We start from the raw sequence: 17118 nt of genomic DNA on the forward strand, positions 1-17118 counted from the left end.
CCTCTGGCGAGGAGTTCCACAGGTTGACTGTGCGCTGAGTGAAGAATAACTTCCTTGGTTTGTTTTAAACCTGCTGCCTATTCGTTTAATTGGGTAACCCGTAGTTCTTATATTGCGGGCATATGTGAATAACTTTTCCTTATTCACTTTTTCCACACCTCTATCCTATCCCCCCTTAGTCTTCTCTTTTCTAAGCTGAAAAGTCCCAAGTCTTTTTAATCTCTCTGCATATGGAACCTGTTCTAAACCCCCAATCATTTTTGTTGCCCTTTTCTGAACCTTTTCCAATACCAATCGATCTTTTTGAGATGAGGCGACCACATCTGTACACAGTATTCCAGATGTGGGCGTCCCATGGTGTTATACAGAGGCAATAAGAGATTTTCTGTCTGACTCTCTATCCCTTTTTTAATGATTTCTAACATTCTGTTTGCTTTTCTGATTGCTGCTGCACACGGAGTGGATGTTTTCAGAGAACTATCCACAGTGACTCCAAGATCTGAGTAGTTGTAGCCAAATTATTCCCTACATATTGTATGTCTAGTTGGGATTATTTTTCCAATGTGCATTACTTTACATTTATCAACATTACATTTCATTTGCCATTTTGTTGCCCAATCACTTAGTTCGGGGAGATCCTTTTGAAGTACTTCACAGTCTGCTTTGCTCTTAACTATCTTGAGCAGTTTGGGATCATCTGCAAATGTTGCCACCTCCCTGTTTAGCCCTTTCTCTAGATCCTTTATAAATAAGTTGAATAGGATGGGTCCCAGGATAGACCCTTGGGGTCCCCACTAGTTACCTCTCTCCTCTCTGAAAACTGACCATTTATTCCTACCCTTTGTTTCCTGACTTTTAGCCAGTTATCAATCCACGAAAGGACCTTCCCATGACAACTTACTTAAGAGCCTTTGGTGAGGGACCTTGTCAAAGGCTTTCTGGAAATCTAAGTGCATTATATCCACTGGATCCCCCTTGTCCACCTGTTTGACCCCCCTCAAAGAACTCTAGCAGATTAGTAAGGCCTGATTTCCCTTTACAGAACCATGTTGACTTTCCCCCAACAAATAATGTTCATCCACGTGTCTGACAATTTTATTCTTTACTATAGTTTCACCTAATTTGCCCGATACTGACGTTAGACTTTCTGGTCGGTAATTGCCAGGATCGCCTCTAGAGCCCTTTTAAATATTGGTGTCACGTTGGCTACCTTCCAGTCATTAGGTACAGAAGCCGATTTCAAGGCTCGGTTACAAACCACAGTTAATAGTTCCGCAATTTCCCATTTGAGTCCTTTTCAAACTCCTGGGCGATGCCGTCTGGTCCCGGTGACTTGTTGTTACGTTTATCAATTTGTTCCAAAACCTCCTCTAATGACGCCTCAATCTGGGACAATTCCTCAGATTTGTCTCCTAAAAAGAATGGTTCCCGTTTGGGAATCTCCCCGGTATCCTCAGCTGTGAAGATTGGAGCAAAGAATTCATTCAGCTTCTCCGCAACGACTTCTTCACCTTTGAGGGCTCCTTTAGCATCTCCATCGTCCGGGACCCCGCTAGATGTTTCGCAGGTTTCCTGCTCCTGATGTGCTTAGAAAACATTTTGTTGCTACGTTTGGAGTCTCTGGCTGGCTGCTCTTCAAGCTCCTTTTTGGCTTTTCTTATTCTACTTTTACACTTAATTCGGCAAAGTTTCTGGTCCTTTCTACCTCCCCCTAGCAACGCCCTGCCTCTCGTGATGCCCCGCCCCTAGCAACACATTGCGCTGCTGGCTGGGGGCCGGTGTCAGGGGAGGGGCGCTCCCACCCAGGGGCCGGGGTTCAAGTTCGGAGCCGGCGTCGGCCCCCTGAGCTGCCTGCTGCCCCCACAGGTGCAGGCTGATCTGGAGAGGGCGGAGGACGTGCCGCTGATGGAGCTGGACGACTCGCACGGCAGTGAGCACACGGTCTTCATCATGCCCCCCGAGGAGCCCCTGCGCCCCGATGGCACCGAGCTGCCTGCACTCTACTGGTGAGACCCCCGAGCTCCCTGCCCCCACGCCCTCCAGCCACCCCTGACACCCCGTCTCCTCCCCCCACAGCTACGACAGCTTCCCCGTGCTGCAGGCCGAGCTCTTTGAGCGCCCCCAGGATCAGCTGGCAGCTCCGCTGTGCCAGGCCAAGAGCAGCGCCCCCAGCAGCCCCGCGCCGCGCCGCACCAAGCAGGTAAGAGCCATGGCTCACTTGTGCAGCGAGCGGGCTGGGCTCAGCCCTTCCAAAAGGGAGCACAGGGAACCCTCTGTCCTGGGGGGAGTGGCGGGGGGGGTGCCAGCCCCTGGGGGGCGGCCTGTTCTGAGCAGAGTGGGGGGGGCCAGCCCCAGGAGGCTGGGCTGTGCTGGGTGGGGTGGGGCGGGGTGCCCGCCCCAAGGAGGCTGGGCGGGGCAGGGTGGGGGGGTGCTTGTCCCAAGGAGGTTGGGTTGGGCTGCGCGGGGCAGGGCGGGGGGGTGCTTGCCCCGAGGAGGTTGGGTTGGGCTGTGCTGGGCAGGGCGGGGGGGTGCCTGCCCCAAGGAGGTTGGGTTGGGCTGCGCGGGGCAGGGCGGGGGGGTGCCTGCCCCAAGGAGGTTGGGTTGGGCTGCGCTGGGCAGGGCGGGGGGGTGCCCGCCCCAAGGAGGTTGGGTTGGGCTGTGCTGGGCAGGGCGGGGGGGTGCTTGCCCCGAGGAGGCTGGGCGGGGCAGGGCGGGGGGGTGCCCGCCCCGAGGAGGTTGGGTTGGGCTGCGCTGGGCAGGGCGGGGGGGTGCTTGCCCCGAGGAGGTTGGGTTGGGCTGCGTGGGGCAGGGCGGGGGGGGGGGTGCTTGCCCCGAGGAGGTTGGGTTGGGCTGTGCTGGGCAGGGCGGGGGGGTGCCCGCCCCGAGGAGGCTGGGCGGGGCAGGGCGGGGGGGTGCTTGCCCAAGGAGGTTGGGTTGGGCTGGGCGGGGCAGGGCGGGGGGGTGCCCACCCCAAGGAGGTTGGGTTGGGCTGCGCTGGGCAGGGCGGGGGGGTGCCCGCCCCGAGGAGGTTGGGTTGGGCTGGGCGGGGCAGGGCGGGGGGGTGCCCGCCCCAAGGAGGTTGGGTTGGGCTGCGCTGGGCAGGGCGGGGGGGTGCCCGCCCCGAGGAGGATGATGTTCCCAGTCTGCCCCCGGCCCGCCCCCAGGAGATGAAGGCGGCGCAGCGTGTGGCGCAGAAGTACTCGCTGGTGCCGGACATGTGGGCCCGCTGCCTGCTGGGGCACTGCTACGGGCTCTGGTTCATCTACCTGCCCACCTACGTGCGGGCTGCCCCTTCCAAGGTGCGGGCGCTGCAGACGGCCTACGAGGTGCTCAAGCAGATGGAGAGCAGGAAGGTGGTGCTGCCGGACGAGGTGCGGGCGCCGGCCGTGGGCGTGGGGGGCGGAGGGGGGACCTGGACTGCCCCGCCCCTCACGGCGCCCTGTGCTGCCTCCCCAGGTCTGCTACCGGAGCCTCATGCAGCTGTGCGGGCAGTACGGAGAGCCGGTGCTGTCCGTGCGCGTCCTGCTGGAGATGAAGCGGGCCGGCATCGTGCCCAACACCGTCACCTACGGCTACTACAACAAGGTGCGGTCGGGGGCAGGGAACACACGGCGGCCGTATGCCCGGGGTGTGAGCCGGCGCGATGGCTCGGAGCGGGGCTGGGGGCTGGCTCGGGGACTCGCTATGGCTTTGCTCTGCTCCGGGGGGCGGGCACCCAGGGCTGGGACAGGGAGCTCACTGGCCAGGCTCCGCCCCGGGGGTGAATCAGGCGGTGATGGCCCCGGGGGTGGGCACGTGGCCCCCTGCCCTGCTTCCCCAGGTCACCCGTGGCCCGGGCGCCCTGTTCTCTTGCAGGCCGTGCTGGAGAGCAAGTGGCCCTCGGGCACGCAGGGCGGGCGGCTGCGCTGGGCCAAACTGCGCAACGTGGTACTCGGCACCGCCCAGTTCCGGCAGCCCCTGCGGCAGCGACAGCAGGAGAGCGAGGCCCACGGCGGCCCCCTGCCAGGTGTGTGGGGCATCGGGGTGGGGCCGGTGGCGCGGCCGGGCACACGGGGCAGGCGGGGCGGAGCCGGCAGCCCCTGTGGCAGCGGGAGAGCGAGGCCCGTGGCGGCGCCCTGCCCCATGGCGGGGGGGTGGCAGAGGCCGGTGGCGCGGACGGGCACACGGGGCAGGCGGGGCGGAGCCGGCAGCCCCTGTGGCAGCGGGAGAGCGAGGCCCGTGGCGGCGCCCTGCCCCATGGCGGGGGGGTGGCAGAGGCCGGTGGCGCGGACGGGCACACGGGGCAGGTGGGGCGGAGCCGGCAGCCCACGCTGTCTCTCCCTCCCGGCTGTGCAGAGCCCGAGGGTGCCCGGCCCCGCCCCAGCCTGCAGCGCCAGACCACGTGGGCCGGGCGCAGCCTCCAGGAGCCCTCGCCCCGCCACCAGCTGGTGAAGAGCGGCAGCGGCACCTTCCCTGGCAGCGAGCCGGGCGTGGAGGCCGGCGTGGCCCAGAGTGAGTCGCAGCCTGTGGCAGGAGAGGGGCAGCTCGTGGCGGTTCCCCCGGGGGGGGGGGGCACAGACCTGGGGGAGAGCCCCAAGTGGCGGATGAGGGGGCAGAGGCCCTGCTCTGCCCCCTGGTAACGCCGCCCCCCCCTCGCCAGTGATCAAGGCCCTGGGGGTGCTGGAGCCCGGCAGCGACTCCTTGGCCGCCCTCCCCGTCCAGCCTGCGCCAGCTGCTCGACGGGCCCGGCAGCTCGGAGGACGGGAGCCTGTCGGACGTCAGCTTCCAGACGGACGAGAGCGACCGGCCGGGCCTGGACAGCGCCGAGGTGCAGCTGAGCCTGGGGCCGGGCGCCCGGGGCACCAAGCCGGGCTGGCGCGACGAGAACCACAACAGCGTGGGGGGGACGCCGCGCCGGGGGCTGGCCGCCAAGCTGCAGCAGCTGCTGTCCCCGGCCAAGCGCCCCTCCCTGCGCCACGTGGCCAGCATGGAGCAGCCCAGCGCCCGGCGGGAGGCCGGCTCCCTGCGCCGGGCCTCGGAGCAGACGGAGCCCCAGCCGCGCAAGAGCCCCGTGGGCAGCCTGCTGCGCCCCCGGGAACGCCCCGACTCCACTGCCTCCGAGGTAGGGACGGGTGTGGGGGGGGGCGTTGCTGCTGGGTCGTCCCCCGGCGGGCGTGGGGGGGGGCGTTGCTGCTGGGTCGTCCCCCGGCGGGCGTGGGGGGGGGGCGTTGCTGCTGGGTCGTCCCCCGGCGGGCGTGGGGGGGGGGGCGTTGCTGCTGGGTCGTCCCCCGGCGGGCGTGGGGGGGGGGGCGTTGCTGCTGGGTCGTCCCCGGCGGGCGTGGGGGGGGGCGTTGCTGCTGGGTCGTCCCCCGGCGGGCGTGGGGGGGGGGGGTGTTGCTGCTGGGTCGTCCCCCGGCGGGCGGGGGGGGGGGGTGTTGCTGCTGGGTCGTCCCCCGGCGGGTGTCGGGGGGGGGGCGTTGCTGCTGGGTCGTCCCCCGGCGGGCGTGGGGGGGGCGTTGCTGCTGGGTCGTCCCCCGGCGGGCGTGGGGGGGGGGCGTTGCTGCTGGGTCGTCCCCCGGCGGGCGTGGGGGGGGGGCGTTGCTGCTGGGTCGTCCCCCGGCGGGCGTGGGGGGGGGCGTTGCTGCTGGGTCGTCCCCCGGCGGGCGTGGGGGGGGGGGCGTTGCTGCTGGGTCGTCCCCCGGCGGGCGTGGGGGGGGGGGCGTTGCTGCTGGGTCGTCCCCCGGCGGGCGTGGGGGGGGGGGGCGTTGCTGCTGGGTCGTCCCCCGGCGGGCGTGGGGGGGGGGGGCGTTGCTGCTGGGTCGTCCCCCGGCGGGCGTGGGGGGGGGGGCGTTGCTGCTGGGTCGTCCCCCGGCGGGTGTGTGGGGGGGGGCGTTGCTGCTGGGTCGTCCCCCGCGGGCGTGGGGGGGGGCGTTGCTGCTGGGTCGTCCCCCGGCGGGCGTGGGGGGGGGGGCGTTGCTGCTGGGTCGTCCCCCGGCGGGCGTGGGGGCGTTGCTGCTGGGTCGTCCCCCGGCGGGCGTGGGGGGGGGGCGTTGCTGCTGGGTCGTCCCCCGGCGGGCGTGGGGGGGGGGGGCGTTGCTGCTGGGTCGTCCCCCGGCGGGCGTGGGGGGGGGGGCGTTGCTGCTGGGTCGTCCCCCGGCGGGTGTGTGGGGGGGGGGCGTTGCTGCTGGGTCGTCCCCCGCGGGCGTGGGGGGGGGCGTTGCTGCTGGGTCGTCCCCCGGCGGGCGTGGGGGGGGCGTTGCTGCTGGGTCGTCCCCCGGCAGGCGTGGGGGGGGGGCATTGCTGCTGGGCTGGGAGGTGCCCCAGTGGGCATGGGGGGGCCATTGCTGCTGGGCTGGGACGCGCCCTCCCCCCACTGCTCCTGCCAGGGGCTGGGCTGGGGGAACCCCCGACAGTGTCACCGGCCCCCACCCGCAGCCATAGGGGGCTCTCGGCCGCGGGGCGAACAGGGGGGCTGAGGCGACGGGGACGTGGTGCAGCACAGGCTGGTCAGCACAGGTACCAGGAGCAGCCAGGGGAGCCCCGCTTGGGAGAGGGGCCCAGGGCCCTGCCTCTCCCCCTGCCAGCCCCCCCAAGCCAGCCGGACGCCCTCCCCCAGCAGCCTGTCCCCGCCCTGCGGCCAGCCCAGCGCCTCCAGCCCCTTCCCGGTCACCCCCCTTTGGGGTCGGGTCACAAAGGGCATCGGCCAGTGTGTGCCTGGGGGCGGGGGGGCAGTCACTGAAATACCTTCCCCATGTAGGGAGTGGGGCAGGGCCCAGGGAAACTGAGGCACGTGGGGGCTACTGCAGGACGGGAGAACTCACCTGCACTGCAGCAAGGGGGCTAAAATCCCCACGTGGTCACATCCGCGTCTCCCCCCCCCGGGTGTGGGCTGGGCCGGGCCTGCGGCAGGTCCCCGATACCCTGCTGTGGGGCGGGGGAGTTTGCCCCCCTGGAACTGGCTGGGCCCTGGGCTCCGGGGTGCCGGGTGCCCACGGCCTGTCTCCCCCTAGAGCTCCATCTCCCTGGGCAGCGAGTGCGACCTGTCGGACACCTCGCTCGGCAGCTTCAGCCTGCGCCAGTCGTCCGACCCGCTGCCCGAGGCCTCGGCGGGGCCGGAGCCCCCCCCCGTGGAGGTGAGCCGCCCCTCCCCCGAGCGGCTTTGAGCCCCCCCCCCGCTCCTGCCCCCGTCCTGGTCTGGAGCCGCCCCCCGTGGAGGTGAGCCGCCCCTCCCCCGAGCGGTTTTGAGCCCCCCCCCCGCTCCTGCCCCCGTCCTGGTCTGGAGCCGCCCCCCCCCGGAGGTGAGCCGCCCCTCCCCCGAGCGGCTTTGAGCCCCCCTCCCGCTCCTGCCCCCGTCCTGGTCTGGAGCCGCCCCCCCCCCCCCCGGAGGTGAGCCGCCCCTCCCCCGAGCGGCTTTGAGCCCCCCCCCCGCTCCTGCCCCCGTCCTGGTCTGGAGCCGCCCCCCCCCCCCCGGAGGTGAGCCGCCCCTCCCCCGAGCTGCTGTGAGCCCCCCCCCCCGCTCCTGCCCCCGTCCTGGTCTGGAGCCGCCCCCCCCCCCCGGAGGTGAGCCGCTCCTCCCCCGAGCGGCTTTGAGCCCCCCTCCCGCTCCTGCCCCCGTCCTGGTCTGGAGCCGCCCCCCCCCCCCCCGGAGGTGAGCCGCCCCTCCCCCGAGCGGCTTTGAGCCCCCCCCCCCGCTCCTGCCCCCGTCCTGGTCTGGAGCCGCCCCCCCCCGGAGGTGAGCCGCCCCTCCCCCGAGCTGCTTTGAGCCCCCCTCCCGCTCCTGCTCCCGTCCTGGTCTGGAGCCGCCCCTCCCCGAGCTGCTTTGAGCCCCCCTCCCGCTCCTGCCCCATCCTGGTCTGGAGCCGCCGCCCCCCCCCCCTGGAGGTGAGCCGCCCCTCCCCCGAGCTGCTTTGAGCCCCCCCCTCCCCCCCGCTCCTGCCCCCGTCCTGGTCTGGAACCGCCCCCCCCCCCCCGGAGGTGAGCAGCCCCTCCCCCGAGCGGCTTTGAGCCCCCCTCCCGCTCCCCGCCCCGTCCTGGTCTGGAGCCGCCCCCCCCCCGGAGGTGAGCAGCCCCTCCCCCGAGCGGCTTTGAGCCCCCCTCCCGCTCCCCGCTCCCTGCCCCGTCCTGGTCTGGAGCCGCCCCCGGGGAGGTGAGCACCCCCCCCCCGCCTGCCTGGCAGGAGTCCGTAGCCCCAGGGCTGGGAGGGGGGCGCTTGGACAGCAACCCCCCCCATGGGCCCAGTGAGGGTCCCAGCGACCTGGGAGAGGGGAGGCAGCGACCGAGGGGGCTGCAACTAGTCCCCTGAGGAGCGGGAATGTGGGGGGGCCGAGCCGAAGGCCCTGCCCCCGGGAGAGCCGCGTGGGGGCTGAGCGAGTCCCCCCCCAGATCCGGCTCTCCAGCTGCTCGCGGTGCCAGACCTGCGGCTCCCTGGTGCATGACGAGGAGGTGATGGCCGGCTGGACGCCCGACGACTCCAACCTCAACACCTGCTGCCCCTTCTGCGCCCGCCCCTTCGTGCCCCTCCTCGCCGTCGAGATCCGGGACTTCACGCGGCCCCCCAGGTGGGATCCCGCCTTCGAGGGGGCCCTTGGGGGACCCCCTGCGCCCCGCCCTGCTCTGTGCTCTGGGGGCGGGTGGCCCGGGGGGCTCTCGAACCTGCCTTGCTGTGGGGCGGTGCCTCCCCTCACGCCGTTGTCATGGGAACCGGCGGGAGGGGGCAGGCTGTTGGGGGCCCATGAGCTGCCCTGCATTAACCTGCCCCCTCCTCCCCCAGCCCCTCGGCGCCGCCCCGGGACGAAGTGGAGCAGCCGCCCGCTGGCCGAGGCCCGGTGCTCAGCGACCGCTACCAGTGCCTGGCTCTGGACGAGGCTGAGCCCCAGCCCGGGCCCCCCCCGGCGCTCTGCAACGGCTGCACGGACCCCTCGGTACGGCCCCTCCGGAGACGCCCCGCACAGCCGGCCAGAAGGGGGCGCTGCGGCCCCCGCGACTGCCCACGCTCCTGCCCGCTGCCTCCTGCAACGCCTCTGCCCCCCAGCCCAGCCTGGGCCCACAGGAGCCGCAGCAGCCATGGAGGGGCGCTTCCCCTGGCCCCAAGCTGTGCGGCGAGGGAGGGTTGGGGGCTTTCCTCTCTCCCCAGGGCACCCTGCAGTCCGGACCCCCTGTCCCAGCCTGGAGCCCGCGCCACCCCCTGTGCCCCCCCGGAGCTGGCATCACCCCCCCCGTGCTCTACCGCAGAGCCCACGCCACCCCCATGCCCCACCCCGGAGCTGGCATCACCCCCCCCAGTGCCCCACTGCAGAGCCCGCGCCACCCCCTGTGTCCCACCCCAGAGCCCGTGCCCACCCCCTCCGTGCCCCAGCCCAGAGCCCACACCAGCCTCCTGTCCCAGTCCTGAGCTCCCTCCTGCACCCCAAAGCTCTCATCCCAGAGCTGTCCCCCCCCACACCTCCCTCTGCCCCAGCCCGGAGCTCCCATCATACCCCAAAGCCTTCAGCTCCCACTCTCCAACAGCCAGCCCTGCGCGCCCCCCTGAGCCCCACCACAGAGCCTGCACCCCCGCCGAGCCCTCAACCCTCTGCCCCAGGGCTGAGCCCCCTCCCACCCTGTTAACTCCTCAGCCTGCCCCCACCCCACAGCCTCCCTGTGCGGAGCATCACCCAGCGCCCGGTTGGCACGTCACAAAATTCATTGCGCACATGGACAGGGAACCCTGCCTATTGCTCCTGCCCGAGGGAGGGCTGGGCCGGCAGGCGGGCGTGGGTGGAGCTGGGCGTTGCGGGCCGGGAGTGATGGGTGCAGGCACAGATGGGCAGGGGTTTCAGGTTGGGCGTGGGGGGCGCGGGCTGCAGGTTGGGCCCAAGGGGACGCGGGCAGGGGGCTGCGGGTTGGGCCCAAAGGGACACGGGCAGGGGGCTGCGGGTTGGGCCCAAGGGGACGCGGGCAGGGGGGCTGCGGGCTGGGCCCAAGGGGACGCGGGCGGGGGGCTGCGGGCTGGGCCCAAGGGGACGCGGGCAGGGGGGCTGCGGGCTGGGCCCAAGGGACGCGGGCGGGGGGCTGCGGGCTGCGGGTTGGGCCCAAGGGGACGCGGGCGGGGGGCTGCGGGCTGCGGGCTGGGCCCAAGGGGACGCGGGCGGGGGGGCTGCGGGTTGGGCCCAAGGGGACGCGGGCAGGGGGGCTGCGGGTTGGGCCCAAGGGGACGCGGGCAGGGGGGCTGCGGGCTGGGCCCAAGGGGACGCGGGCGGGGGGCTGCGGGCTGGGCCCAAGGGGACGCGGGCGGGGGGCTGCGGGCTGGGCCCAAGGGGCGTGGGCGGGGCGCGGGCGGAGCCGGGCTGCGGGGGGCAGGGGCTCTGAGGGTGGCGCTCCCCCTGCAGGTGCCTGGGGGCGCGGCCCCGCGGGCGGAGCTGGGGACCTTCGCCTACCTGAGCCCCCTGGTGCTGCGGAAGGAGCTGGAGAGCCTCCTGGAGCACGAGGGCAGCGAGTTCCTGGCCCAGCCGGAGCTGGTGGACAGCCATCCCATAATATACTGGAACCTGGTCTGGTATTTCCGGCGTCTCGACCTGCCCAACAACCTGCTGCAGCTGGTGCCAGCCTCCAGGCATGCCCGGCCCCCCCCCCAGGTAGGTAAGCCCCCCCCCCGGGCCTATCTGCCCCACTGTGACCTAGCGGGGGGGTCTGCTCTGTGACCCGGGGTCCCTGCACTGAGGTTGGATCCCCCACGTGGGGATTGGCCCAGACACCTCGGCCCAGCCTGGGCAGGGAACAAGGGGGGGGGGAGACGCCCCCGGGCTGGGGGCACGAGGCAGGTCCTGGCTGGGAACCATGAAGGGGACAGACTAAGCTGGGGGCTGAGGGTCTGGGGGGCGATGGATCCCCTCCCCCAAGGGTCTGAGGCTGCCGGGCCCTGACTCCTGGAGACACGTCCCGTCTGTGCTGGGCTGTACCCGGAGGAGCGATGACCCCCCCGTTCTACTGGCCGGCGGGGTCTGTTCTGGCTGCTCCGGGGTGCAGGATCGGGGGGCCCCCGACGCGCCGTCACACCCACCCCGAAGGGCCCATCCCCTGGGGTGTTGCACCAAGACCCCTCCACCCCCTCTGCCCTGATCCACCCCCCGCTCTCTGCAGGTCCAGCCCCTGGAGGGCCCCCCAGTGTGCGTGCGCCTGCTCTGGGACGTCCTGACCCACGACCCTGACAGCTGCCCTCCCCTCTACCTGCTCTGGAGGATCCACAGTGAGTAGCAGGGGTGGGGCCACGGGGAAGGGCGGAGTCTGTGGCTCAGTGGGGGTGGGGGGGTCTGCGGGCCAGTGGCGGGAGGGGGTGACCATGGCTCAGTGGGGGTCTGTGGCTCGGCGGGGGTATGTGGGGGGGAGGGGTGATCATGGCTCAGCGGGGGTGGGGGGGGTCTGTGGCTCGGTGGGGGTCTGTGGGGGGGAGGGGGTGACCATGGCTCAGCGGGGGTGGGGGGGTCTGTGGCTGGGGGGGTCTGTGGGGGGGTGACCATGGCTCAGGGGGGCGATTGGGGGAGGCCGGTCGGCGCCGTGACCTCCGCTCGCCCCACAGGGAACAGCGCTGCCCGGCTGCCGCCCTGGAGCCGCCACGGCTGCCCCTTCTCGCTGGCGTTCCTGGAGGCCGTGCTGAGCCACGTGGGGCTGGGCGAGGTGCACAAGGCCATCGCCCTCTTCCTGGAGACCCTGGCCAGGCAGCCCAGCCCCCTGCCGCTGCAGAGGTACCGCCCCCTGGGCCCTCCTGCCCCCCCCCGGGCCCTCCTGCCCCCGCCCCCCGGGCCCTCCTTCCCCCGGACCTCCCGGGCCCTCCTGCCCCTGCCCCCGCCCCCCAGGCCCTCCTGCCCCCGCCCCCCGGGCCCTCCTGCCCCCACCCCCTCCTTCCCCCGCCCCCCGGACCCTCCTTCCCCCGCCCCCTCCTTCCCCTGCCCCCCGGACCCTCCTGCCCCCGCCCCCTCCTGCCCCCACCCCCCGGACCCTCCTTCCCCCCTCCCCGGGCCCTCCTGCCCCCGCCCCCCAGGCCCTCCTGCTCCTGCCCCCGCCCCCCGGGCCCTCCTGCCCCCGGACCCTCCTTCCCCCGCCCCCCGGACCCTCCTGCCCCCGCCCCCTCCTGCCCCCACCCCCCGGACCCTCCTTCCCCCCTCCCCGGGCCCTCCTGCTCCCGCCCCGACGCCCTGCTCCCACCCCGCTCCCTCCGGCTCTGCCCCCCGTCCCCACTCAGCGCCGCTCTCCCCTTCCTCTCTTAGGAGCATTTACCGGGAGATCCTCTTCCTCATGCTGGCCGCGCTGGGCAGGGACCATGTGGACATTGGTATGGGGCGGGCTTGTGGGGGGCGGGGGGAGAGGGTGGATCCAGCCGGCCGGGCCCATTGGTCGGGTGGGGGGAGATATCCAGTTGGCAGACCATTTGCTCCAAGGCGGGGACCATCCGGCTGGCCAGGACCATGGGTCCGAGGGGGGGACTATCCGGCTGGCCGGGCCCATTGGTCCGAGGGCGGTGGGGGGGGACCATCCGGCTGGCTGGGCCCATTGGTCCGAGGGCAGGGGGAGACTATCCGGCTGGTCGGGCCCATTGGTCCGAGGGCGGTGGGGGGGGACCATCCGGCTGGCCAGGACCATGGGTCCCAGGGGGGGACTATCCGGCTGGCCAGGCCCATTGGTCCGAGGGCGGTGGGGGGGGACCATCCGGCTGGCCAGGACCATGGGTCCCAGGGGGGGACTATCCGGCTGGCCGGGCCCATTGGTCCGAGGGCAGGGGGGGGGACTATCCAGCTGGCCGGGCCCATTGGTCCGAGGGCGGTGGGGGGGGACCATCCGGCTGGCCAGGACCATGGGTCCCAGGGGGGGACTATCCGGCTGGCCGGGCCCATTGGTCCGAGGGCGGGGGGGGACTATCCGGCTGGCCGGGCCCATTTGTCCGAGGGGGACTATCCGGCTGTCCGGGCCCATTGGTCCGAGGGCAGGGGGGGGACTATGCGGCTGGCCGGGCCCATTGGTCCGAGGGCGGTGGGGGGGGGACTATCCGGCTGGCCGGGCCCATTGGTCCGAGGGCAGGGGGGGGACTATCCGGCTGGCCGGGCCCATTGGTCCGAGGGCAGGGGGGGGACTATGCGGCTGGCCGGGCCCATTGGTCCGAGGGCGGTGGGGGGGGGGGACTATCCGGCTGGCTGGGCCCATGGGGTTGAGCCAGCGGTGGGGGTACCCCCATGCTCACTCAGCCTGTGGAGAGGCTGGGGGACCCTGGCCCCGGCTCCCCTGCCCCTTCCAGAGTCTGACCCCCTGTGTCCCCCCAGCCGCCTTCGACAAGAAGTACAAAGCCGCCTACGCCAAGGTGGCCAGCAGCCTGGGCAAGGAGGAGCTGACGCGGCGGCGGGCGCAGCCACTCAGCTCCAAGGCCATCGACTGCCGCCGGAGCTTCGGGGCCACGCTGGAGTGCTAGTGCCGGCTGCCCGTCACCTGCCCCGGACGAGTTCAGGGACTGAACCGGGTCTCGGGGGGGGAGCAGGGCAGAGCGTCGTTCCCAGCGCCCCCTGGGGCTCTCCCGAGGTCGGGGGGCGGCGCCTTGAGCCCCTGAGCCGCAGTACAGTCGGGTGGGAGCCGGAGAGCCCCCTGCAGCTCGGGGGAAGGAAGTGGGGGGGCTGGATGGGCAGGGCCAAGATCCTGCTCTGGGCACAACCCACCCAGCCCCTCCTGTGCCGACCGCACTGGGGGCTTTGGTGGCAGGTCTCAGCGGCAGGCCGGTGCTGGAGGGATGGGCCTTGGGCATGTCTGGGGGTCGGCGCTGCTCCCCGGCCCAGCCTGGGAGGGGCCCCCGGCACCCTGGGTATGTCTGGGGGTCGGTGCTGTTAGGAGCCGGGACAGACAGGGAGATGGCCGAGCGACTGCCCCGCCCATGGCTCCTGTCCCCCCGAGCTCTCTTTTTGGGGACACTGTCCCGGGGTCCCCCAGGATGCATCCCCCCCCCCCGGACAGTTGGTCAGTGTTAATATATTTTTTTAATTTATTTATTCTCCCCACGGCTGCTGTTGGCTTGTGCTGTAACTGCTGTGCTGTGACCCGGGCCCCACATGCCCCCCCAGCACACCCTGCTGGGGTGAGCGAGAGACCCCGGGGCTGTCGTGGGCCTGGGGCACTGCACCCCGCCGGGGCAGGAAGGACCCCCCTCCCCGACTCCCCATCTGCACTGGAAGCGGTTTCTCTCCCCACCTGTGGCTGGGCGGGGGCCAGCGGGAGGCACTGACGGGGAGGGGAGGCGGGGGCCTGGCCCTGGGGATCTCACTGTGCAATATGGCGTCTCCGCTCCCCCAGCCCTTCGTTTCGTGGGGCTTTGTCGGGTCTGTAAATAAAGCTGCTTCTGTAGTTCCCTGCCTCGTGGTGTGTGGCGCGGGCGGGGGCTGAGAGGAACCTACGAGCCCCATCGGCTACGGGGGGCCCCGGGCCTGCCCGCCCCCTCCCCTCTCTCCATGAGCCTGTCTGGGGAAGGGAGGTCTAATTGGCTGCTGTCCTGCCTCCCTAGGCAGAGTAGCCAATCGGAGTGGCTGCAGTGTGAGGCTGAGCCCCCCCCCCCCCCCAGCTGCCTACGACTTCCTTCCGTGCCTCCTGTGCCCCCTTCCCCGCCCCCCAGCCCGCATCCCTGGAGCTGCCCCGGGGCTGGGACACTCAGCACGGAGGGGGGGGACTAGGCGCTCTGGTCCACCAGGCAGCACCTGGCACAAAGCTGCCTGCGTGGTGGCCAGCTGGGTCCGGCCAGCGCCGGCTTCCTGTGCCCGCCCAGCCCCGTGTCCCAGAGCCTTGCCCAGGCGCCTCTGACTGCCAGCAGGTGCCACCCGTCGCCCCCAGCGTCTGCCCGCCGGCTTGGAGTGGTCTGGATCCAGCGGCTGGCCCTGGCCCTGCTCTCCAGCCCCTGAGCGGCGCTGGGGCTCGTCCAGGCGCCGGGCGCGTGTGCTGAGAGCTCGCGGGGGGCTCTGCAGCGAGGTTCACGGCGTGGCCGCGCTCCGCTCGGGTTGCGCCTCAGCCCGGCCCAACGGCCCTGCCGCCGCCAGACGAGAGCCCCGCCCTCCCTGTGCAGCTGGCGGGATCCCCGCCGGCTGCTGCTTCCTGTCCAGTGCAGCCCTGCTCTGCTGCTGTGGCCTGTGGGTACAAGTGCCCCTTGTGTGCAGCCACCCTCCCCCGGCTCCCTCCGGCCTCACCGCAGCGGCTCGCAGAGCAGGTCTGCCCAGGACGCCAGCGTGATCTGGCAGCCCTGCGCAGCACGAGGCCATGGCATGGGGCCGACCCTGCCCAAGCTGGACGTCCCTGCAGCAGTAGGCCAGGGGCTGCAGACGGCATGGGCCCCACCAGCCGTTCACCCAGCCCGGCCTCGTCCATAAAGCCCCCATGTGGAGCAGCTACTAACCTGCCTCCTTGCTGCAGTAGCCAGGAGGGCCCCAGGCAGGCAGAGCCCATGTCTGTGTGGGGCTCTGCCTGCCCCAGAGTGCGGGGCCTAACCCTGCCCCTAACTGACCCCAAGCATGGCCCCCTTGGCAATCTCCCCCCTCAATCAAGTAGCCCTTGTTTTGTGTAGGCCCTACTCTTGTTGTGGGACTGGCGGGCTGCCTGCGAAGGCGGGGCACTCCGGGCCCGGAGCTGTGGGTGCGGGGGGGACTCAGGCTGGGGTTTGTGCACCAGCTCGTCCCTACGACAGAACCTCCCTTCTGAGCCAGGTCCTGCCTAATGCCTTGGGCCTGAGCTTTCGGGGCCCAATAGGAGCCAGGCCTGGGGCTCCGCTCCCAGCATCCTGCCTTTGGCCGGGCCTGCTCTGAGCGAGCCAGTGGCTGGGGCTCTCCCCCTGCACGGCCTGGCTGCCGGCCTGACGCCAAGGGCACCAGGGAGCAGCCGTCTGCAGGCTGGCGGTGTAGGGCTGCAGGGATCTGCGCTGCCCCTGGCCGCTGCCCTCCCCTGCACGCGTAGCCGGAGGCAGGCCGGCCCCGCTGCGGAGGACTCTGGACCAGCCTCTTTGAGCAGCGAGGGGGGGGCCCCGAGCACTCAGCCGGGCCAGAGAGCAAACCCGCGAGGCCCCGGCTGGCCCGTCCTTGTGGGTTTCACGTGCCAGCCCCAAGCCCAGCGCACGGGAACCGGACGCGCCTGCTTGGGGCGGCTGCGCAGACCCCACGGTCGCTTGGCTTAATCACCCCGAAATCGCCTCTGGAGGAAGCGTCGGGGTCTGGCCCTGCCTGCTCATTGGCTGGGCCATGGCCGAGTGACGGGCCTCAGACAGAGCTGGCCAATCGGCGTATCCTGCAGCCGCACCGGGGCTTGTCAATCACCTGCGGTGAGCCAATGAGGCGGGAGAGGGGCTACTAACCCATGGCTCATGGACGAGGGTGGCAGTGTTGGCTTGTCTCCATTTCGCTCCCTTGGCTCCCCGCCTGGCCACTGGGCCATTTCCTGAAGCAGCTGGAGGAGGGAGGCAAAGGCTGAGAGCGTCCCAGGGTCCGGCTTCTGGCACCCTGAGTCCTGGAGCAGCTGGCCCCGCGGCTTGCGGCAGGGAATTCCCTCTCCCCAAAAGAATGGAGCCAGGGCTGCCCTGTCAGGCGAGAGTGGGGCCTGGTCAATTAGCCTGGCAGTGGGGTGCACCAACCTGGGGCCAGTGCTGTGAGCCAGGGGAACGATACACCTGGAGCAGGTGTGACATACTCCGGGCAGGGGCGCCAGTGGCCAACCTCCCCCGCGCCCAGCTGCATTAGGGTGTCACCCCAGGCTCCCATGCAGCTGGAAGGGGAAATTCCAGTGCGGCAGGATGCGGCGTACACGGTGGTGCCGAGACTGTGCTGCCGGGATGTGCTGTTCCCCCAGGGCTGCCGCACCCCCCAAACAGATGCAGATAATGTTAGGGGGTGTTTTCACGGCCTGGGCTCGCTACCTGGAGTTCGGCGGAGGCTGCCCAGGAACACGGGCGAGGGCTCCCCTGACGTCTGAGACGAGTGGAAGTGGCAGGGGGGCACTCGTGGTTGATGTGCAGCCCGGCCCGGTCCCACTGCAAGCAGGGGTGTGCAGCGGCGCCAGACGCCAGGTGGACATGGCGGGTGTGCTGTACACTCTTGTGGCTCTGGATCCACTCTGGTTTGGTGTTTGCTGGTTGCTGTGTTGTGCTGGGTGTGACCC

General features: G+C 70.9%; 1 protein-coding gene across 1 annotated transcript in view; it reads left to right on the plus strand.

Moving 5' to 3' along the window:
- DENND4B (DENN domain containing 4B) overlaps positions 1 to 14334 on the plus strand; it is a 33365-nt gene extending 19031 nt beyond the window's left edge. The window contains 16 exon segments of the mRNA XM_075907284.1: positions 1867 to 2006; positions 2077 to 2200; positions 3165 to 3371; positions 3457 to 3585; positions 3856 to 4006; positions 4336 to 4491; positions 4640 to 4692; positions 4694 to 5101; positions 6990 to 7112; positions 8362 to 8537; positions 8750 to 8900; positions 10347 to 10592; positions 11098 to 11203; positions 11534 to 11699; positions 12222 to 12286; positions 13269 to 14334. Of these exon segments, the coding sequence (XP_075763399.1) occupies positions 1867 to 2006; positions 2077 to 2200; positions 3165 to 3371; positions 3457 to 3585; positions 3856 to 4006; positions 4336 to 4491; positions 4640 to 4692; positions 4694 to 5101; positions 6990 to 7112; positions 8362 to 8537; positions 8750 to 8900; positions 10347 to 10592; positions 11098 to 11203; positions 11534 to 11699; positions 12222 to 12286; positions 13269 to 13414 (2547 nt within the window). The 3' untranslated portion in view covers positions 13415 to 14334.
- The last annotated feature ends 2784 nt before the right edge of the window (positions 14335 to 17118 follow it).

The sequence above is a fragment of the Pelodiscus sinensis genome, chromosome 24, assembly GCF_049634645.1.
Source record: "Pelodiscus sinensis isolate JC-2024 chromosome 24, ASM4963464v1, whole genome shotgun sequence".
Classification (NCBI taxonomy): domain Eukaryota; kingdom Metazoa; phylum Chordata; order Testudines; family Trionychidae; genus Pelodiscus; species Pelodiscus sinensis.